The sequence below is a fragment of the Musa acuminata genome, chromosome BXJ2-7 (genome assembly GCF_036884655.1).
Source record: "Musa acuminata AAA Group cultivar baxijiao chromosome BXJ2-7, Cavendish_Baxijiao_AAA, whole genome shotgun sequence".
Lineage (NCBI taxonomy): Eukaryota > Viridiplantae > Streptophyta > Magnoliopsida > Zingiberales > Musaceae > Musa > Musa acuminata.
Genome location: NC_088344.1, coordinates 32,591,595 through 32,613,463, shown reverse-complemented (window position 1 = coordinate 32,613,463; position 21,869 = coordinate 32,591,595). Strand labels below are relative to the sequence as shown.

The 21,869-nt window shown below is 38.3% G+C and overlaps 3 protein-coding genes across 5 annotated transcripts; all 3 read left to right on the top strand.

The window, feature by feature from the left end:
• Positions 1-230: 230 nt before the first annotated feature.
• On the top strand, positions 231-5,809 carry LOC135617633 (zinc finger protein CONSTANS-LIKE 10-like). The gene is made up of 5 exons (XM_065118056.1): positions 231-462; positions 1,508-2,205; positions 2,759-2,983; positions 3,943-4,247; positions 5,064-5,809. Exons 2-5 carry the CDS (start codon positions 1,627-1,629, stop codon positions 5,191-5,193), a joined length of 1,239 nt encoding a protein of 412 aa, XP_064974128.1. The 5' UTR covers positions 231-462; positions 1,508-1,626; the 3' UTR covers positions 5,194-5,809.
• Positions 5,810-6,797: 988 nt separating this feature from the next.
• Positions 6,798-15,287, top strand: LOC135617632 (26S rRNA (cytosine-C(5))-methyltransferase NOP2B-like). Its single transcript, XM_065118055.1, has 17 exons — positions 6,798-7,139; positions 7,240-7,412; positions 7,522-7,585; positions 7,719-7,852; positions 7,947-8,030; positions 8,190-8,264; positions 8,351-8,422; positions 8,518-8,591; positions 9,746-9,798; positions 11,692-11,801; positions 12,039-12,107; positions 12,211-12,285; positions 13,293-13,385; positions 13,470-13,549; positions 13,630-13,729; positions 14,426-14,697; positions 14,832-15,287. The coding sequence occupies exons 1-17, from the start codon at positions 6,878-6,880 to the stop codon at positions 14,881-14,883; spliced, it is 1,842 nt and encodes a 613-aa protein (XP_064974127.1). The 5' UTR covers positions 6,798-6,877; the 3' UTR covers positions 14,884-15,287.
• A 2,136-nt stretch (positions 15,288-17,423) lies between these two features.
• LOC135584600 (serine/threonine-protein kinase D6PK-like) lies at positions 17,424-21,813 on the top strand. Of its 3 annotated transcripts, none has more exons than XM_065118052.1 (3): positions 17,424-17,764; positions 18,655-19,897; positions 20,724-21,813. In XM_065118052.1, the coding sequence occupies exons 2-3, from the start codon at positions 18,759-18,761 to the stop codon at positions 21,595-21,597; spliced, it is 2,013 nt and encodes a 670-aa protein (XP_064974124.1). In that variant the 5' UTR covers positions 17,424-17,764; positions 18,655-18,758; the 3' UTR covers positions 21,598-21,813. The 3 variants fall into 3 exon arrangements, with proteins under 3 accessions (XP_064974124.1, XP_064974125.1, XP_064974126.1); XM_065118053.1 differs by having other exon boundaries at positions 17,426-17,764; positions 18,769-19,897; XM_065118054.1 differs by lacking the exon at positions 17,424-17,764 and adding an exon at positions 18,320-18,473 and having other exon boundaries at positions 18,769-19,897.
• Positions 21,814-21,869: the final 56 nt, after the last annotated feature.

Genomic DNA, 21,869 nt, shown 5'->3' with positions numbered 1-21,869 from the left:
CGCCGTCACAGCGACTGCTGCTCGTTGATTGGATCATCATCGACGAGTGGGCCCGCAGTGTCAGTTTTGAGAGTCAGGGGCAGTCCGGATAGTTTCGTTAACCTGTGAGGGTATTACGGTAATCAACCATCGACAACGGTTACGGTACACAGCTGGTCGTGGCTTCGTGTCGAACGTACGTGGACGAAAAGTTACTGTTAGGCCTATAAACGAATAATGTTATTACATCAATGCCACCGAAAAGTGCAACGGCGTTGCACTTTTCGAGGGTCCCAGCGGGCCCCCCATTAGGCCTCCCCTTGTTTTTAGTCCCACAGGCTCGTCTCATCTGCTCATCTCTATCTAAATTACTCCCCCCAAAAGGAATCGGGTCTCCTCAAATCGCTCATCCTACGCTAGGGTTTCTCTGCTTCTTGCCACGGAGGAAGGGAGCTTGCGGTTCGCGAAGGCCGTTCGGGATCGGTAATGATTGATTATAGATTTACATATCTTCTTTTGACGTTGGATTTGATTTTAGCCGCTGTAGCTACATAGAGTTAGTGATGTCTCGGGTTATTATTTTATACTGAGGCGTTTTAGCAAAGATTTGATCTTGAAAGGGAACAGATATGTTTTCTCTATCTTTCTTTGGTTTTGAATCTCGATACAGTTTGATTGTTGCAGAAAATCTTTTTTTTCTTTTTAATTGGGGGTTCAAATTAGAGTATTGCTTCTTCTTTTTCTTTTTTTTTTTGAAGTTCATCATGAGATTTGATACTTCTTCCTGCCGTAAAATGTTTGGATTTTATATAAACGTGAGAGAACAGTATATACACTTTAGATCAGTTTGTTAATAGTATGTGGATATAGCTTCTCCTTTCTACGAAAATTATTGGCAGAGAATGATCCAAGAAAAGGTTGCTATTTTAGGTAAGAGAGGTTATCTAAGTCCATTAAGATACTGGAGATGGTATTAACGACTTATATAATATGAAATTTCTCCTTCAACTTGATTTGACTTAAACTTCTATTTTCATTTTAGACTTTTTCCTCTGTTTAGGACTCAGTTGAAGGAAAATTTATGCCATGGAAACTTCTGGGCTATGAAATAGTCTGTTGGATGCTCACGTCCGATTATTGGAAAATGTCTAGATGACAGACAATAACTAATTAATTGTAAAATTGAAGAGCTGTATATATCTGTTTATATTTGCTTTGAAGATTCGGATGAATTAGGCATTAAACCTAATGTTAGAAACTCTGACCAAACGGAAGCCTTCCAGATGCTCAACCTCCAGCCTACCTAGGTGATGGCTAGAGTTGTACTCATGTTAGTCATTGCGGCCGTATTACTCTTTAAATGCTTATAGAACTTCCCTGGTGCATCGTGAATTTACGTTTTCATGATTTAGGCAATTGTTTTATATAGAACGATTTAGTTTATTAAAGCCCATTATATTCTTTACTTTATAGGCATGTCATTCTAATCTTTGATTATTATTCCTTTTCTTTGGCATGTGGACGTTAGTGGCTTTTGCACTTATGAAGTCTCTTGGAGAAGGAGGAGCTTGTGTTGTATATTACAGGAACTGTTCTAGAGGCTCACTGTGTTGATTTGTTCAGCTATCTTTTGTCCATTGAACTAGCATGGGCCGTCTTTGTGATTTCTGCATGGAGCAAAGATCTGTGGTCTACTGCAGGTCTGATGCTGCTTCCTTATGCTTGTCATGTGACCGTAATATTCATTCTGCAAATGCACTTTCTCGGCGGCACTCGCGTACACTTTTATGTGACAGATGCACTACCCAACCTGCTATAGTAAGGTGCATAGAAGAAAATGCTTCGCTTTGCCAAAACTGTGATTGGAATGGTCATGATGGGTTGGCATTGACTTCAGAACACAAGAGGCAGACTATCAACTGCTACTCAGGCTGCCCATCAGCAACAGAATTTTCTAGAATCTGGTCCTTCTTTGAATTTCCTGATATGGAAGAACCTGATTTTGAGAAAGGATTGATGACTATCAATGAGAACAGTGTTACCAATTGTTGGGGACCTCCAGAGGACAGCAGTACTGCCAATCTCGGCAGCACTGGGAAGATGAATGATATAAAAGCAGTTGAGAAGGCCAATCCCTGGGTGGAGTCATCTTCAGCATCTGGATTAAATGCTATGTCATGTAGTGCTAATCGACCAGCTGGTTCAATGGATTCAACTACACCCAAGGTACATCAGATTTTTTTAGTGCATATTAGTAGCTTCAAAATTTGAATTTATTGAGATGCAAATTTATTGCACTTTTTTGTGGAATGCAAACTCCTATGCTTTCTAATGGAACTTCTTTCCACAATTTGAGAGTCAAGTTTATTCTTTTTGGGCAAACCATTATTAAGGATTTTTCGTGATAAATATATAGAAGTTGTGTGCCCTTTCTCTGAACACTATGGAGGAGTCATATGAGATAGTCTCTGTGCTGCTTTATAATGAATGCTACAATGATGTTATTGAGATCTGGCTTATTGTTAATCTTCTAGATAGTTATTACAGAACCTTTTATTTGAATACGTGGCTATCATCTTCTGTTTTATTTTGTGACACAATACACATTCTCGCCAAGAAAGTTGTATAGCTTTAAATTATGAAAAAACCAGTGCAGTTATCAACAGTCTCTGTGAACTTCAAGACAATGATTGCTCTTTTGAATTGTCATCGAGCATACCTAAAAGAACTTTTTACTAATGCGACTGCTAATCACTTTAAATTGTTTGACTGTGTCCAGACAAGTTGTCCCAGGACAGATGATGTTGATTTCTGTAAAGATGATTTCTATGAAGGTTTCACAATGGGCGATGTAGACATGACATTCGAGAATTATGAAGAACTCTTTGGTGCATCACACAACCAAACAGGGGATCTTTTTGATGATGCTGGAATTGATAGTTTTTTTGACATGAAGGAAAACTCTGCTACTAATTCCATTTGCCATGGTGAATCTGCCGAAGAGGTATATCATGTAGCTTTTTCCGCTGTTGTAGCACATTGCAAAGTGAAAAATCATAACTTGAATTCTTAGTTATTGAATGAAATTGTGTCATTCATATGCTCCAGCTCCTTTATTCATTGCATGTTAGATTTACGAATTGCCTATGTAATGTTTAGCTTGTTGCCATGCATTGGGGACCAATGCTTAGTTGTTTGTCTTGTAGAATACAACTATTAGGTTTGGTCCTATTTCAAATATAAGTTCTCATTAGCTTTTGAATGCTTAACTCATAAAAGGAATTTTGAGCTTTGATGGAACTGGTATCTGGGGTAGGGATAAATGTCATGGTTGAATAATTACAAACCAGATAAATATTTATTGAATTAAATCTCTGACATATAGGTTTCAGTTTGTATGGACATATTCTACCTACCCTGGTACTCTTAGAACAGTAAGTTCATCTTGATTTAACTCGAGTTACTATTTATTTTTTTTATCATGATGACAAACTTCTTTTCCTAATATTAAAGTCATGGTTTGCCTAATTGTATGATCCCAACCGGATTGGTCAGCGAGGATTAGAACCTGGCAGAGAACATCTGATTCTTGGCTGAATTATAATATAGATGGCTGAAGAGCCTGGAACTTGATCAGAATCAGCTGGAATTAGCCAATTTCAACCAGTCTTGACTGACCTATTGCTGCCAGCAGCTGAAAAAGAAGAAAAAGAAAATTCAATGAAGCGAGTGGTTCTTAATTACCCACCCTCTGCTATCCTGCAAAACTCATCCAAATGCAAGAATGTGCTACTTGATTAAAAACTTATCAAGCGTGATACTTGCTTTTATCTGTCATTTCTGCGTGAACTAATTAAATTTTAGTGCTCTTTCTTGCTCATGTTTCTTTTTATTCAATTCATTTGAACTAAGAATTATTAGTGCTGTCCTCAATATCATTCTCAAGAATCATCTGATGGGCAGGTTAAACAAACACAAGCAACATGCGGTAATGCAGTATCTGCTGATCCTGCAATGTCAAATCCAGAAGGAAATGCAGATTCTAGCCTGGCTTTACCAGGACGCCAGGTGCAGTCCACTCTATCATTTTCCTTTTCTGGTGTGACTGGTGAAAGCAGTGCAGGAGAATATCAAGATTGTGGAATGTCGGGAATGCTTCTAACAGGTGAGCCTTCTTGTTACCATGCTGGTCCAGGAAGCTCTTCATTGCCTACATCTAACAGGGAAAGTGCTCTCATCCGTTACAAGGAAAAGAAGAAAACTCGCAAGTAAGTTCAGATCATGAGTCTCAAAGCAGACTTCCAAAGAATTTATATGCCTTTATCTGTTAATTGAACACCTATTATTCGATTACCATGCTGGTCGGTAAGGTTGCTCCTTTGCAACTTGGGAGACCAAGGTTCGAGTCACTGAAACAGCCAATCTGTCATGGATTTGTATTGTTTGCTGATGCTATGTGCCAAAGCCGGCACAACCATTTCTCTAAATATACACTTTTGAATTCCTGGTCATTGAACCGTATAGACAAACTTCTTTGTGCAATTAAAATATATTTCCCTTTCTAGGATGGTGCATTTAAATGCAACAAAGGGTGGTAATGCTTAAATGCTAGATCAATCAGCATGAGTTTGTGTTGATCTTGGGCAACTACTAGTGAGAAAAAAATATCATATATATGATATTTGTATGTATATACTGTCTAATAACCCCCAGTAATTCTGAGTTTCAAGATATTGAAGATGTGGAGGAGCGTGGATTAGACCATAGGATAAAATTTTATCAGTCTGCTTCATCCTGCTAGTGAGAATAGGGCCTTTCCTAGTTATCACTTCCAACTTGTCTCTGGATGCCCAAAAGAAAACGCATCTTTGTGCCAAAAATACTCTCAAAAGCACCTATGTCCACTTTGCCGTGTAAAATTCAAGCTCTTGTCTGCTGCTTGTTCTGCAGGATTCTATAACCTTGGATTCGTGGTTGTATCCAATTATATATGAACTTTGTGTACATAAAGATCTAGATTTAGAGTCTACTTGTAATTATTCAGGGAGCATATGTGACTAAATTCTCAGTTTCTCCTCTTTCAGGTTTGAGAAAAAAATCAGGTATGCTTCACGCAAAGCTAGAGCAGATGTCAGACGAAGGGTGAAGGGGCGGTTTGTCAAGGCCGGTGAAGCTTATGACTATGATCCACTTTCCGAAACAAGAAGCTGTTGAGTACAGCAGCATTTTGCCTACTATGATATTAAGCTTTCGAGAAACCAAAAATTGAGATTGGCTGCCCATCGCCCGTTATAAGGAATGAAAAGGAAAATAAGAAAGGCAATTTGATTGGCAACTGAATAAATTGGAATTGGAATTACTTCTCGTAAGCTTCAGAGGTAACTCCATCTACAAATTTTCCGTTGTAAGATGGCCACATTAATCTTGCACATGTTGTCCATTTTTTCCCTGCATGGTGGCTGGTGCATATATGTGCTACAATTTTGGATAACCAGAGTGTTTGATCGGTCCATCTAAGAGCCACTACTTATGTTCATCTACACTAATCCTTCTAACACTTCCTTTTTTTTCGGACTCATCTAAGGACCAGTTGGTACGCAATGACCTTTCTGCACTCTGCGGTTGTGGTGTCTTGCTTCCAGGTTTGGCTTTTATTTCAGATGTGTCTATATCCAAAACTCTTTTTTATTCTTCTGTTGTGGAAGGGAGATATCACCTTGTATCTATATTCACTTGTGAAAGGGAAGTGTATATGTAACAAGAGGCTCGGAGGATAATCTACTTTTAACTTGTAAATATACCTTTCCAAGCTATGGCTTCTGGTTATTAAGCTTGGCTTTCTTGCTCATGAAACATGCTCTGAGAATGCAATGCCTTTACCTTTGCCTTACTATAGTTTATCGACAAGGTGGTTTAACTGCAAAACCTGCTTGCCTTGCAGTATTCCTTTTCTTGATGCCAAAGATGAGCTCAACCTTTCTTTTTGGTACGACTATAAAGTCAACTGTGGAGATGTTTCTATTTATCGTATTTGCTTTTTTGCTTCCTCAATATGCAGAATTCGTATCAGTCTTTCAAGTTATAGATAGGAGTGTGCAGTTCTTGCTAAATTCAACAGAAATCACTGACATAAACAGTCATGATCAATCTTGACTTTTTGGTTTGCTCTGATGCCAACGTTGATGTTTTGGTTTAATTTATCGCTTAAAATTTTCTTTTGCTAAAAAAAAAACTATAGGACTTTAGGATGACCTGATCGAACTTTCGATATATCATTATGTTGATCGGTCATCTGTAATCTTAATCCAAAATAGAGTTAGGAGATATAATTATGCATCGATGAGCCTCTCTTAATCTAGAAATCATGTGTTCTTTGTCCCCTTCTCTAATCGATTCACTATCCAAGCATTCAAATTTTGTCTAAACCTTGATTCGAAGTATTTATACTCATCTCAAACCTATCGGTCATAATATAATCGCCCATTGGGCTATTGTTTCGCAAAATCACTTTTTCTACCCGACCCCACTCCACACCACCCATACGATGTACCCGTCTAGAGGCGGTAATGCGTCCCACATATGACGCTCGGTGTCTCTCAAGACGTCACATTGGGTGCGGTTTCGCGAGTATGTTTACGCCGTCGGCTCTTGCGAGTAGCGAGAAAGAACCCGAACCCGTATTCCACGAACCCTTGAGTTGGATTCAGTCCAAGAGGCGTTGTGGGACCCTCATAATAAAGCCTCGGCTCAGCCGTCGTGACTGGGGTACATGGGCGCGAGTATATTTACGTCGTCCGCTCTTGCGAATGCGAAAGGAGGAACCCGGACCCTTCGCTCTTAAACCCTAGGGTTTCATCACTCATCCGTGCTCTCTCTTTTTCCCTTCCCTTGATTGCCTATGGCTTCTCGGGCGCAGCGGAAGGCCGTCAAGTCGGCCAGCCCTAACCTCATGAAGAAGAAGAACAAGAAGAGTCAAAGAGATGAGAAGGAGCTTGCTTCTAAGGATATCGATGCCCTCGAATTCGACCCAGGCTCCGAGGAAGAGATGGAGGAGGACGACCGCAGCCAATCGTCGGATGTTGAAGACGATGAGTCTCCATCAGATGCCTCTTCGGATGGCGAACCGTTTACCGACGATTTCCTTGGCGGCAGCGATAACGGTGCTTTTCACCGCCGATTTGTCTTTCTTTTAGGTTTCTTATCGTGGTGATCGTTGGGCTTGATATTTTGGGTTTTCTGATGTTTCTGCTCGCGTTTCAGAGGAAACGGAAGAGCCGGGGTCGGGGTCGGGCTCGGATTCAGATGAGTCTGATCTGGAGGCAAAATCGAGAGCCTTAGACGAAGCCAAGTCCAGGGCGGAGGAGGAGGCGGAAGAGGAATTAAGGCTTAATATAAAGGAAGAGTCGGATGAGTTCAGATTGCCCACCAAAGAGGTCAGCTTTATCCAAAATTTGCTCCTTTTTTACGTTTAATAACTTTCTATCTTCTGCTCGTGTTTCTGGGAAAGCTTGCTCTTTTACTGAAGCATGACTAATGTTACAGGAACTTGAAGATGAAGCTCGTCAGCCGCCCAATTTGCAGAACATTCGTAGGCGGATCAATGAGAGTGCGTAGTCTTGTTTCCCTAGTCCTTGAGCTATTGCAGTCATTCATATTTGTCATTCGTTCAAGGTTGCATTCTTTAATTACTTCTATGGTACTTAAAGATACATTGTTCTTGTCTTTGCTTCTCTTGACAGTTGTTCGTGTGCTATCTAATTTCAACAGTCTGAGGCAGGAGGGTGCTTCAAGGAAGGATTATGTCAATCAGCTTAAGGCAGATTTAATGTCTTATTATGGCTATAATGAATTTCTAATAGAGGCTTTTATTGAGGCAATGCAATTGTTTTTCTTACCCTATTTCTTTTAATGGTCTTATGCACCATTGAGTTATTGTTTCTTATACTTGCTTAATTTTGTCTTTTCAGATATTCCCAGCTGTTGAACTTATTGAGCTACTTGAGGCTTTTGAAAAGGGTAGACCTGAATGTCTGCGTACAAATACTCTAAAGGTGACTAGAATTTTATCCATTTTTTTCCCTTAAGGATGTACTATGCCACCATGGTTATTACTTGGTGAACAGATTATATTTCTACAAGTTTCTTCTTTTTTTGAATATTTGGTTATTATGTGCATGGACCCTGCGTGCTTCTAACTTTTTGGTCAACAGACTCGTAGACGTGATCTCGCTGGAGTTCTAATTAACAGGGGTGTGAATTTAGACCCAATTGGCAAGTGGTCAAAGGTAATTTTGGTTTATTGTTTCTTAAACATTTTCCTTGTAGTTTGTCTTTGAAATTTTGAAGATATATGTGTGATTGAATATGACAGGTGGGGTTAGTTGTATATGATTCTCAAGTGCCTATTGGCGCAACACCAGAGTATTTGGCTGGTCACTACATGGTAAGAATGTTATGACCTTTGTTTTCCTTGCTAAGCCCATTGATTGTGTTTATATATTTTCTTGTTAGATTTTTTGATGTTCACTATGTATGCAGAAACAAGCTGCAAGTTCCTTTTTACCAGTTATGGCGCTTGCTCCTCAAGAAAAGGAACGAATTGTTGATATGGCGTAAGTACTGTTAGTCATGTGTTTGGAAAGTATTTTTTGTGCCTTTTTACTTTCAGTCATTTCAGTTGATGAATTGTTCAAATTATCAGCTGCATAGATGCACCAGATATTAAGCTAAATAAAAATTTGAATTACTGAGTGATGCCTAGACAATTTACTTATCATATGATGTCTACAGTTTGACCACTTAATATGCTAAATGTGATTAATACTAAATGCAAAGAAGTGGTTGTGGTCGATTAATAATAATAAGGAGAAACATAAGAAGAGAGAAAGAAAAGGGAGAAAAGAAAAACAAAAGACAAGTAGATGAAGGAGGAGGCCTGCTTCCTCCCTATCTACTAGTACTCCTCAAAAAATGTTTGAAGGACTTGGATATTTTGTTGTGATAAAATTTGGTTAGCTGGAATTGAATGCTGATTTATTCTGTTATAAAAAAAAGGTTCTTGACTTAACTAGCAGCAGTAGTGTTTCATCGAAACTTTTCCAATTTGTTCTATTAAAACTAAGTTGGAAATACCTAAGAAATTTTTTTTTGCTAAGATGGACTCTGTCTGGATGCTGGACATAAACCTTCACGGTCTGAGTAGTGCTGTTATAAAGTAGAAACTATTATATATGGTTGTGAATACTTCTTTTTTACTAATCCATAGGCATGGGAGTACATGATGTCATCTAGAAGAAAATCAGGAAGAGTCTATCTTATGCTGAAATATTTTGGACATTATAAATGTCAAGTTTGAAGTGCAAGTGCTTTCGCATTATCAGATAATTCTTTGAAACCTTTTTGAACTATGCTGTTTGAGTTGCAACGTGCAAGTGATCTAATGCCTTGTGTTAGTGACACGATATTGGATGCCGTTGCTTTCTTTGTTGATCTTGAATATTCAGCTCTGTTTGTTTGTCTAATATCTTATGCTGAAAAATTTTGTACCTTATAAGTTGTAAGTTTGAAATGCAAGTGCTTTCACGTTATCAGATAATTCTTTGATACTTTGTTGAGCTATGTTGATTGAGTTGCGACATGCAAGTGATCCAATGCCTTGTGTCAGTGACAAAATATTGGATGCTATTACTTTCTCTGTTGACGTTGAATGTTTGGTTCTCTTTGTTTTTCAATACTCTTTTTCCTAATAGCACCTTTTGTTCTTCAGTGCTGCTCCAGGTGGTAAAACTACATACATTGCAGCCCTCATGAAGAATACAGGTAAGCACAATATGCTCTACTTGATTAGTTTGCATGTTCTCAATATTTTTATCATCTTCACCTTTTCACTAATGTTTCTTGTTTGTGTTCATATGACTTAATTCAATGCTTTAGATCACTTTTTTTATGCTTGAGATGAAGATTGATGCACAGGATTATCAGAAACTGTTGACTAAGTAGTGTTTGCATATATGAAAAATTACGGATAGTGTAAGTTTGAGTGTCAAACAACGGAAAACCGCATAGTGTACGTATTCAACGAGTAGCTGTAAATGCACTTGCTGAGTGTAATGAATCAATTTATATTAGTGATGCAAGGAGTAGTTGATGGAGACCAAATATATTAGAAACAGTTAATAAAAAACATATTTGATGTCTCAATGTATCAAAAGGGGATCAGTGTAGGCTAACCAAAGAGTTTAGAACTGACTTATTATTGTTTTATTTGTATTTTTTTCTTTATAATTTTCTTGTTTTAAGAGAAAAGTTTTTTCTTTCTCATGATTTATTTATGCCAAACTTTGTCAAAATGGAGAAAGCCCATAAAAATATTGGAGAAATTGGAAGGTACACAATTTTGGTTTTTTTAAAGGCACATTTTGGGTATGAAAAGTCATTTCAATGACATTTATCTTTTACGAACTTGACTCTCGTTTAACTTAAATGACCATGAGTAGAAGATGTGGATGGTTTTCTTGCTTTAATATAATGATTGGGATCAAATGGATTATATTAGTAGAATCTATATTGGTCATGAATATAATTTAAGATATTAACTTTCCAAAAGAAATATGGAATTGAAATATAAAAGATAAAAAATTGCATGAAATAAATAGAACATATTATAAGTGTCAACTATTTATGATCGGCTACATGGATCATTTGTCATCATTGATATTTGTAAAAAATCACATGTTTATTTAAGTTCAGAGTACTTAAGTCTTTATTTATAGTTTCTATTAAAGTCTTTTTAGGTCTTCCTCTACTTCCTTGTACCACTAACATTAATCATTTTTTGTCTTCTGATTATCACATTCGGAGGTCTCGTAAGCACATGCTTATATCATCTTAAACAAGTTTTTCTCATCTTATCATCTATCGAAGCAATACCTAGTTGTTCACAAATAAATATATTTCTTTTCCTATCTTTCTTAGTAACTCTATACATCCATTCCGACATTCTCATCTCGAAAATATAAACTTTTTATATATGTTATTTCTTAACTATCTAACACTTAGATCGATAAAGCATTGTTGATCTCACAACTGTTTTACAAATTTTTTCTCTTAATTTCAAGGGTATCCGATGTTCACACAAGACTCTGATGCCTCACACCATTTTAACTATCTTGTTTTTATTCTATGAATAATATCTTCATCGATCTCTCTATCTTATTGAATAAGAAACTATAAAGAAGATTTATTAACTTATCCATAGCAATAAAGATATTGATGGTCTCCACTATTGGTCAAAATCGGCCTACCTGAGTTGAATTTGATTGATTGTTTAATTCCAATCAGTTCCTGTAGATAAAACAACAAATTTGGCTGAAATTGGATTGTTTATTTGTGTGATACTGATAATCAAGCATATTATAATGGACTCAGACATTGATTTTTAAAAAACAAGATATTTTAAGAGTTTTAGATACTGCATCAACCATGATGTCATGACAAAGTATGGCGATGTTAGATCATGATATATCACTCTGTTACACATGGCTATTAACTTTAAAAAAGTGTGCTAGGTGCTCTTTGGTGGTTAAACTTTTTATTGTGGTATTTTGAGTTGTCAATTCTTTAATTGATGTGTTCTTTTATTTTGTTGTCGCTTCCAAGGCAAACTACTGAATTTTGTAATATTTATAAGTTGATTCACTTTGATGTTTTCAGGAATAATCTATGCAAATGAATTCAAAGAGACCAGGCTCAAATCACTATCAGCTAATATACATCGTATGGGTGTTACTAATACAATAATATGCAACTATGATGGGAAGGAGGTTAGTTATGATAAAGCATATGATCTCATATGATCATTTTTTTACATGATTCATCAGTTAACACCTATAGTCAATTTTCCACATTGATTGTTTTCTCCAAGCCGAAACCTTTAATATTTTGGATGTCTTGTTTCTGTTATATTTGAAGTATGATATTTTAAATATGTATTGCTTACTATCAAAGTGCTTATGAAATTGAACATCCTTCATGTTGTTGTGTCTGTCTGTTAATCCCAGCTACCGAAAGTTTTTGGACTTAATTCTGTTGATAGAGTATTGTTGGATGCTCCCTGCACTGGAACTGGGGTAAGACGAGTGCATCATTCTTTTGTTCTGCTAGCACAGTTGGATGACATGTTTCTTATGAAGTAAATCACCAGATACTGATTTACTATATTCTTGGTTAAAGGTTATCTCAAAAGAACAATCTATTAAAACATCCAAGACCATTGAAGATGTACAGACCCATGCCTTTGTGCAAAAGGTAAATGTCACTTCTGCTAGTATCTCTTTTTTCTTGGTTTTTGAGTCTGGTCATCTTATGGGGGATAATGTTGTCGTCTGCAAAGGGTTTGCTGATACTTAGTTTAATGCATTCATGTTCACTTCAGTGGATAACAGATTCTAATTTTGTATCAATTACTGAAAACGAATGAATATATAGACCTTACTTTATAGCAAGCAAGATGGATGATTCTGAAATGTATACCTTTTTCTTGGATGGGCTATTATAAAGGTTTTTCTTAAACTCTGTGGAACTTATCTGGAGTCTGAAAAAAAATTATTGTATTATGAGATTTAAAGTTGTATCACTAAAATATATCAAGAACTTATAACTTCTATTCACCAAATAAAATTTACATGAACATGCTTGACGATGCCAGTACACACATAAGCCTGACATCAACTTTGTAGCCCGTCCTCTTTTTCTTTTCTTTTCCTACTTTTTTGAACTTGGAATGCTAAAATGATCCTTTTTGCTAGGGACATTTAGATATTTCTTGATATTTGACTAATGTTCAACTAAAACACCTTCAGTGGCCTCTAAAGGAAACAATGTGATTCTCTTCACATTTCTTACAGAATTTGTGTGCTTTTTTTTAAAAAGCAAAATCATTGGTTTTTTAGACTTCTAAGCTCTAACCGTAAGTTGCCTGTGCTCCTGAGAAGTGCACCACAAATATTATCTTTGCCTGTTCATTAGTGGAACACGTATAAGCATGGTTTGACTGACATGAAGTTGATGAATGTCTCTCTGCCTTGTAAATTTACCTTTTCTCATGTTACAACAATCTGACCTTTGCAAAATCTTTTTTTCCCTGAAAACTTGATAGTTTCCCCCTTTTGGCTACTGCAATTTTATTTAATTTCTGGCTGATAATGTTATTTAAGTGTTCATTGATTTATATGAATTGGATGCTTAATATTCTTAGTGTTTGGATCATATTGCATGATACTGAATGATTGTCTAAAGTAGCCAATCTCTTGCAGCAACTTATTTTAGCAGCAATTGATCTAGTAGATGCTAATTCGAAGACAGGCGGTTATATAGTATATTCAACCTGCTCCATGTTGATTCATGAGGTTTGTGAAGCATTGAATGGTTAAAGAGATTCATTTAAATATTCATCTGCTGATTTTTATCTTTCTATTCCATTCTATTTGTAGAACGAGGCAATTATAGATTATGCGCTGAAAAAGAGAGATGTGAAAGTCGTGCCATGTGGATTGGACTTTGGTCGCCCAGGGTATGTTCAAATAAATGTTTAATGTTTGCTTGAATGGCAGTCTAGAACAGTCAGTTTTATTCTAATGAGTATTTGTTCAGATTCATACGATTCAGGGAACATCGCTTTCATCCATCATTGGAGAAAACAAGGCGGTTTTATCCACATGTAAACAATATGGAAGGATTTTTTGTTGCAAAGGTACATTTTTATCTTGCAACATGTTTTCACTGTGATGCTTTCTTGATGATTTAGAGCTGAAGTGTTTTCTTACAATATAACGACTTACAGTAGGTGGCATTACAATTGACAAGATAGTGATTAACATCTGAAACAGTTGTCTGGTAAAATGAAGAAACATGCAGAATCTAAATTGCTTTTGTGCTTATCAATACTATGAGTGAAGAAAATGGTTTATTAGCTTGAAAGCCCATCTATCAATATGTTGTGCACTTTACTATATACGTTTACATGCCCATCTGTGGTGCCATTGGTTTTGATCTTATTATGATAGAATCACCTTTCAAATTCTTAGTAGTGGAATTTTTCTTGGGGTTCTTGATCTCTGCCTGTAGGCTTACTGTGTCATATCATAAAATTCTTGTCCAATTTTTCTTTGATCCCCTGAGATTTTTTACAAGTCCAGCCATTGTTCCTTGTGATATAGTATTTTCATATATCGATGTGCATACACTAAAACCTTATCGTAAATGCTTTACTATTTACATCTTCCATCCCAGCCCTTTGTCTTGGGCTTAAGAGTTCAACAAATTGGGTTCTAGTTAAACCAAACTTTAAATGTTTGTCATGAGTTATGTGTCATAAGCAATGGTGATATAGGTTGAAACTCCATGATTTTGGAACATGACTCCGTAATTTCATCATTGCTATTTACAGTTGAAAAAGTTGAGCAATTCCAAACCAGCAGCAGCTTCTCAACCCAACCAAACTTCAGAAGTGGAAAATGAAGCAGCTGTTATTGATGGCAACAAGGATTCTCAAGAAACCCCAAATGGGAACCCTGAACAGCTTAAAATACCAAAACATGCAGGGAAGAAAAATAGAGAATCTAAGAGTGGTGTCCAGAGTGGAGTAATATCAACTTCATCTAAGAACCAGGCAGGGAAAAAACGGAAGCTTTCATCTAAAGAGAAAGTCACTGACTCAAGGTAAGGCTTCACTGAACCTGCAATGACATTTTCTTTGTGAATCAAGATATACCAACTATTGAGTAGCAAGAATAGTGAGTTTTGTTCCTAGTTACATTGATGTTGTTTTGAAACTGTATGTTTATTGATGACAGAGAAAAGAGAAGGAAGGCCCTGAAAAAGAGAAAGCCGAAGGAAACCCGATAATATGGTGGTGGTTTACTAGCTGTCTACAGAACTCAGCCTGGGAATAGCAAGATGAACTAACGAATTTGGTAAATGACGCAAGCAAGTTTAGACTGATATGAGGAGCTATAACGGCTGCTTAAGATGGGGATCTTATGTTTAATTGTGCCTGTCATTTCTTCACACCATGGAACAATCAGTGATTGGTGTGCCTTTATGGCACATACCGAGTTGCATTTGATGGACAAGTCTGGTGGTGAATGGAGCAAATTTTGACTGAATTGAGTTATACTGGTTGCCTAAATGTGGTATTCCTCTTATTTGTAATATTTCTTGTTCTAAGATTGTTTATGCTTGTTATTGGAAACAACATAGTGATCTTTGTACCACCATGCTGATTTTTATGGTTAACACTTGTTAGGGTACGCATCTGTTTTCCATTTCATGGATTATATCTACAGCAATGCTAAGCTACAACACATCAAAATTCAGTTCCATTATTGGTTTGAAGGGAGTGATACAATAAGCTCCATCGTGAGAAAGTGTTATTGTTTTAAGATATGTGAATCTCTTTTTAATCTCCATTGAGGGGCAGCGAAAAAGAAAATTAAAGCACAAAGACTGAACTCTTTAGATAATCCTCAGAGAATTCATTAGTCTCTGCACTTGTATGCCAAATCACGTTTGATTGCCACAAGTCATAGCCTCTTATGTCCAGCAACGTGCATCAGTATCAGCCACTTAAATTTGGATTTGACTGGAGAAAAGAAGCCACAGTAATGAAGATATTATTCTCATAAGAACATGCAAGCACTTCAAAAGAGTGCTTCATTGGATCCTCCAATCTTGTCTTGAGACATTGGCTGTTTGCAGCTTGCTGAGCTTGTTTAATTTGCATGATGGCCTCCTCTCCTTATATTATTATTATTATTATTATTATTATTTTATCATGCATATGCCAGAATCTATCTAATTGATCCTCCTGAGAAGTCTTCTGTCAATGTCTGGCAACTTCAATGGTAGCATCTTCCACTTAAACAATTACTGTGAGCTTTCTCCATCATAACCTTGGTCAGCATGCATTGCTGTCCTAACCTAACAGTTAATGGTGCCAATCCCAAGAACTAGTTTATGCTTTCATAGTCTCATCCTGCAAGAGGACTGGAGCATGCCTTGATTGTGATTTGGGTGTAGGAGAAACTTAATCAAGCATCACACATCCATTTAGGCTTCAGCAAAGTTTCATGGTTGCATCATCTTACAGGAACTGAGTCACCTTGCAATGTATTCTCAGAAGGCTCTTTGTCTCTCGTTCACAATCCAAAGTCTTTACTTGGAAGAGCCATTTCCAGAGTGCTGCTGCAGTGCAGCATATGCAGTGCACATGCCTCCTGCAGGTAGCACACAAAGAGAGTTATTTTATGGCACAAATTTTGGAGCTTTTACAGTGCTGGGTGAGGTTTAGGAGATGCCCAACAAGACGAGACCCATGTGCTTCAGCTCATCTCCCTATGCATAGGCTTCATGAGGTTTTGTTTTGTTATCTTAATCAATGGATCAATGACAGCACTGCACTTGCTCTCTAGAAGACCTTGTTGTAGACATGATGATCTGATCTATCCCTTCCTAGTATGGGTTTTATTAAGCATGGATTATCCTACTTTAGCCTGATAAAGATCTCCATGGCAGATGACTGTGAACACCATAAAGCAATTCATGATGCTTGGGTTGAAGGCAACTTAGCCTAGCAGGCATGAATAAATGACCATCGGTATAGAATAACTAAGCCTATGAGATTGCTGCTGCGACTCATCTTGGAAAAGATGTGATCTCCTACCAATTACTTTGGTCAAATAATTGGGTACCATCATCCTGAGGAATCACACTCGTGAAGCTGAGGGCTGGTTCATTACTGCTGCTGCTGTTGACTGTGACATGCTTGAATTGAAGATCTTCAGTGTGGTCAAAAGGAAACAAGAGTGTGAATCCTGAAGAGTACACCTGAAAAGTCTCCTAATTGTGGCCATCTTTTGTTGTCATCAGCAGCAGAGGCAATGAGCACTGTTAGTGAGTAAACTTGACAGTGACTGTGGATATCTGGAGGCATATTCTGAGCATATCTCTCCTGTACTTCCTCCACAACTTGGTGAGAGTCCAGCACTGTTCCATTGATGGACGGGCACGCCATCGATGCTGCTCTGTCAGCCTGGGATCCCACCTCGAATCTTGCTGCTAGCTAAACTCTACAAGAAAGGTCCACATTTTGAAAAGAAGGGAAGCTCACTCTGAGAAATGCAGGTTCATGGCAGAGCCATGATCGTCACGGTGCCAAGCTCTTGAATCGGATTCGAACGGCACAGGTGAGAGTATATATAGTGTACATCCCTCTTGTTCTGATCCAAAACATGCAATGGGGTCGGGGATTCGGGACAAGCTGGGATTGAAGGGTGTTTCTATCATTTCCAAATGGCTAAAAGATGGGGGTCTTTGAGGAGCCAATCAAAGAGTCACAGGAGGGTGGGAGGGTGTTTATGGAACTTGGGGGAACTCTTGGTGTTGGGAACGGCGCCTGAATACTTGGGGTTTGGGTGGTAAAACTGAAGGGGCATTGAGATAGGTGAGAGAGGGAGCTAATGGAATCACAAAAAGCTGTAGCTTTTGCTTTGACCGTTCTCCCTCTTCCATGCACATCTGCACACCCACAAACACACATCCAAAGCCACCACAAGGAAGCAGCCCCAAACACTTTCCAAATAAAAAATCCCTTTTGCTGTCTCCCTTTAGTTTTCTTCAGCAAACTTCCCCTCCTCCCCTTGCTGCTTCCCCTCAGTCGTGGATGCCAGGCGGAGCCATCCAACATCCGCACACTGAAAGCTCTAAAGTTGTGATCTTTGGGAGCAAGGTATGACTTTGGGCTCTTTCCCTCTCACTTCTGGTTGAATTCTTGCATCTCGCCATTTTCATTTGTTGTTTTCTCCTTTCTGTCTCTTTTTCTTCTTTCTCTGGCATCCTAAATCTACGTGTTGTCTTCGGTTTGGGTGGATCGGACCTGCTCTAGGACTAATGGACGAAGATTTCATGGGAAGCATTCATTGTTTTCTTTCTGTTTACTGAAAAGTCCTTCATCTTGCTATTCCGAGGATCTGATATTTTATAATGAGCAGAAGTTGCGATTTTTGCGGCTGGAATGATCCTTGGTTCTTGATTCATGATTCCAAACATTTTACTGGTACTTTTGAGATATTGGAGTTTTCGCTTAGAAAGGTGTTAATGCTGCATCTACTTCTTCTTCTTCCCCTCGCAGAAAAAAAGTTATTTGCTTTAAGGTGGGTTATGGTCCACCATCCTCGCTGTTGTGGAAAGTTTGTATCTTTAAGTGCTTTTGTGTGATCTTTTATTCAGTCCTTTCGCTATTATGTAGAGGTTGGTGCCCTCTTGTGGACCAATGTCTTTAAGTAGCTTTGGGAGGTCTCAATGTTCTACTATATGAAGCTTCTTTGAATTGCATTCCAGTTAAGATGACAAGTTAATGGACCTTTCTGATTTTGCTCTTAGATCTTGGCATTCCGGCTTTCCTTGGAATGTGTTGATCGGTCATCGTCTATTGTGAGGTGGATTGGTATTTGAGAACTGTTTCTTTATCTTGATATGTATATTATGTTTGGATTCAGATGTTCTTAATCTGTAGGTTATATGTTCTGCCCGTCCTTTTTCCTAGAGCAGATTTCTCAAGTCTCTTATTTGTGATCTTGTCACCTCATTCATGCTTCCTCCATGTCATTGCATTTGCAGATCATGATTTTAATACTTACCTTCCCTGTAAAAATCTGTGTTGCTGAAGAGCAATGCATGAGATGGTTATTTCTGGCAATTTTTGGTAACTTTCTGTAATTGTCATGACGGCAGATCCTGGCTTGAGAAGATCTATTGGTGATGGAGCAAAATATTTTTGGTTCTTTGGTGGAGTGCTTCAAATAGTTTTTTCTTTCTGGGAAAAATGGAGTAGTAATTTGTTGGTCAATTTGGCCTTGTTCGACACACAGGGGTTATTAATGGCTTCAAAGGCTACCTCAAGTAACCGCTCTGAGAAACAAGTTAAAACACCTGGGAACCAGAAAGTAAAGCCAAATTTTCCACATACTGAACATGTTGCAAAGCCAAGCAAATCAGAGCCTACTGCATCAAAAAATTTGGTAGCTGTCGGCGAGAGCATGACAAAGCATATTTTGTCCGAAGTTTCAGAGAATAAAGAACCAAACTACTCGCTTAAGGACACTATTGATTCTATAACAGATAAGGTTCGTTCTACGGTCATGCTTTCTTCAGAAAACAATGACATGAATCCATCTTCCGATGGTTGGAAGCAACCAACACAGCATGCCGATTCCATTGAACCAAGTGGGACCATTATCTTGGAAGGAAATGGAGATCAAGAAAAGAAATCTGAACACGGTGCAAATAATGGTATTGTTTCTGCTAAAGCTAGTGTTGAGGACAGCAGTATAACAAGGGCTAGTGAAGGTGCTAAGATCAGTGACAAAGCTGATGTTATTGAGAACAGGAAAAGCAGCATGTGCAGGCCTAGTACAAGCAGTGATATCAGTGATGAGAGCTCATGCAGTAGCTTGAGTAGCAGCATTACTAAGCCCCATAAGGGAAACGATTCAAGATGGGAAGCAATTCAAATGATACGAGCTAGAGATGGATTTCTGGGTTTAAGCCATTTTAGGCTGCTAAAGAGGTTGGGATGTGGTGACATTGGTAGTGTTTATCTATCAGAGTTAAGCGGCACAAAAAGTTATTTTGCAATGAAGGTCATGGACAAGGGATCATTGGCTAGTCGTAAAAAGCTTCTAAGAGCTCAGACAGAGAGGGAGATATTACAATGTCTGGATCATCCATTTCTTCCGACGCTATATACCCACTTTGAAACTGATAAATTCTCCTGTCTGGTGATGGAGTTCTGCCCGGGAGGAGACTTGCACACCCTTCGGCAGAGGCAACCAGGGAAATATTTTTCTGAACAAGCAGTGAAGTAAGTCCTATACTTCACTTTCCTATAAGCACTTGAGTTACAGCTTTTAGACTATTTGTTATTCTTTTCAAGATTCTTCATTTTCATATAAAATCTGTATATGCTTGTATACATTTTTTTCATGTTAATTTTGCAGTATAGATGGTTCGAGTTTAGGGCTTTCATATTCAGATGTTTTACTTCAAAGCTCATTGGTTTTCTTGGTCTTATTCATGATTTGATATTGCTATTGTCATGACTGTAATCATAATCATGTTGGATTAAAAAGATTTAAAGATCTAGAAAATGCTCAGCAGTCAATTTTTATGAAGGTTCACATATTGGAAGTGGCTAACACACGTATTGTGTTGTGGAAAACTTCATGGAGCATTCCCAGGTTTGTTTAATTGAGAGATTCTTTGACATTGTTAAGTTCTCATCCATGACATGTCTATCTGGTTATGGGCATCCACCTCCTTTGTTGGAAGCATGTCATCATGTAGAAAATCATTCTTTAAACTGGCCAACCGCCTTGGTTCTTAGATACCCAATCCAAATCTAAATTAGGTGGCGGTTGTTTGACTTATAATCTGCTGTGCCACTTCTACATTACAGAAATGATTGCAGAGCCAATAAGCTTTGGTTATATTTCTAAATTGGTTCTAGATGAAGTTATGCAATTATGCATGCCTTATTTTGAAATATTAAGCAGGGCATATAGTGCTGGAGGACAGTGGTTGACATACTAACAATTCTTTTTCCATTAGACATAATTAGTAGTACTAGAAGAGCTGACACTGATCTGCTTGCGACTTATAATTGTTTCTTCTTGACATTGATATTGCAGGTTCTATGTAGCAGAAGTCCTCCTAGCACTAGAATACCTGCACATGCTTGGCATTATATACCGTGATCTCAAGCCAGAAAATGTCCTTGTTCGGGAGGATGGGCACATCATGCTTTCTGACTTTGACCTTTCCCTTCGATGTGTAGTTAGCCCCACACTGATCAAGTCTTCCAACCCAAAATCGGAATCATCACGGAAGAACAACCCAGTCTACTGTGTCCAGCCTGCTTGCATCGAACCACCCTCCTGTATCCAGCCTTCTTGTATTGCTCCCACGACATGCCTTGGCCCTCGGTTTTTCTCCTCCAAGTCCAAGAAGGACCGGAAATCTAAGACCGAGATAGGGAACCAGGTTAGCCCCTTACCTGAGCTCATAGCAGAACCCACAGATGCCCGTTCAATGTCGTTTGTGGGTACACATGAGTACTTGGCCCCTGAGATCATCAAGGGTGAGGGCCATGGGAGTGCCGTTGACTGGTGGACCTTTGGCATCTTTCTGTATGAGCTTTTGTTCGGGAAAACTCCATTCAAGGGATCAGGTAATAGGGCCACATTGTTCAATGTCATCGGGCAGCCATTGCGCTTTCCGGATTCCCCAATTGTGAGCTTCTCTGCCAGGGACCTGATAAGGGGACTGCTCGTGAAAGAGCCACAGCACAGGCTTGCATATAAGCGTGGGGCTACGGAGATAAAGCAGCATCCGTTCTTCGAGGGCGTAAATTGGGCCTTGATACGGTGTGCAAGCCCCCCAGAAATCCCGAGACCTGTCGAGATCGACAGGTCCCCACAGCCTATGGCATCAACAAGCCAAAAATCTGCACCTGCAATCAATCAGAAAGGATCTGATAACTATCTTGAATTTGATTTCTTCTAGCAATGCTTCTCCACTGAGTACCTCTGCTGTGTCAGGAGAGGGTCTACAGTTTTTCTAAATGTTTGGTGTTTGCAGCTGGTATTTTGTATCAACTGTCAAATTTCTATCAAGCTGCATACTGCAAGTTGCATATGGTTTTCCATGATTTGTACTCAATACTTCTGAATGAATGCTGAGACATTTTCTCCTGTTCATTACTAAGAATCTTTTTCCTTCTGTTTTTGGTTAAATTTCTTGTTCTGACCGATCCACTTTTAATTAGAGAGGTTATT

Bases quoted from the DNA above. Each gene is read 5' to 3' on its own strand.
- LOC135617633 (XM_065118056.1), top strand. From the start codon at position 1,627: ATGGGCCGTCTTTGTGATTTCTGCATGGAGCAAAGATCTGTGGTCTAC. The intron at 2,984-3,942 runs GTATATCATGTA...TCTGATGGGCAG, and splicing joins ATGGTGAATCTGCCGAAGAG to GTTAAACAAACACAAGCAAC. The intron at 4,248-5,063 runs GTAAGTTCAGAT...CTCCTCTTTCAG, and splicing joins GAAAAGAAGAAAACTCGCAA to GTTTGAGAAAAAAATCAGGT.
- LOC135584600 (XM_065118052.1), top strand. From the start codon at position 18,759: ATGACGGCAGATCCTGGCTTGAGAAGATCTATTGGTGATGGAGCAAAA. The intron at 19,898-20,723 runs GTAAGTCCTATA...TTGATATTGCAG, and splicing joins TTTTCTGAACAAGCAGTGAA to GTTCTATGTAGCAGAAGTCC.
- LOC135617632 (XM_065118055.1), top strand. From the start codon at position 6,878: ATGGCTTCTCGGGCGCAGCGGAAGGCCGTCAAGTCGGCCAGCCCTAAC. The intron at 7,140-7,239 runs GTGCTTTTCACC...CTCGCGTTTCAG, and splicing joins CCTTGGCGGCAGCGATAACG to AGGAAACGGAAGAGCCGGGG. The intron at 8,423-8,517 runs GTAAGAATGTTA...CTATGTATGCAG, and splicing joins ATTTGGCTGGTCACTACATG to AAACAAGCTGCAAGTTCCTT.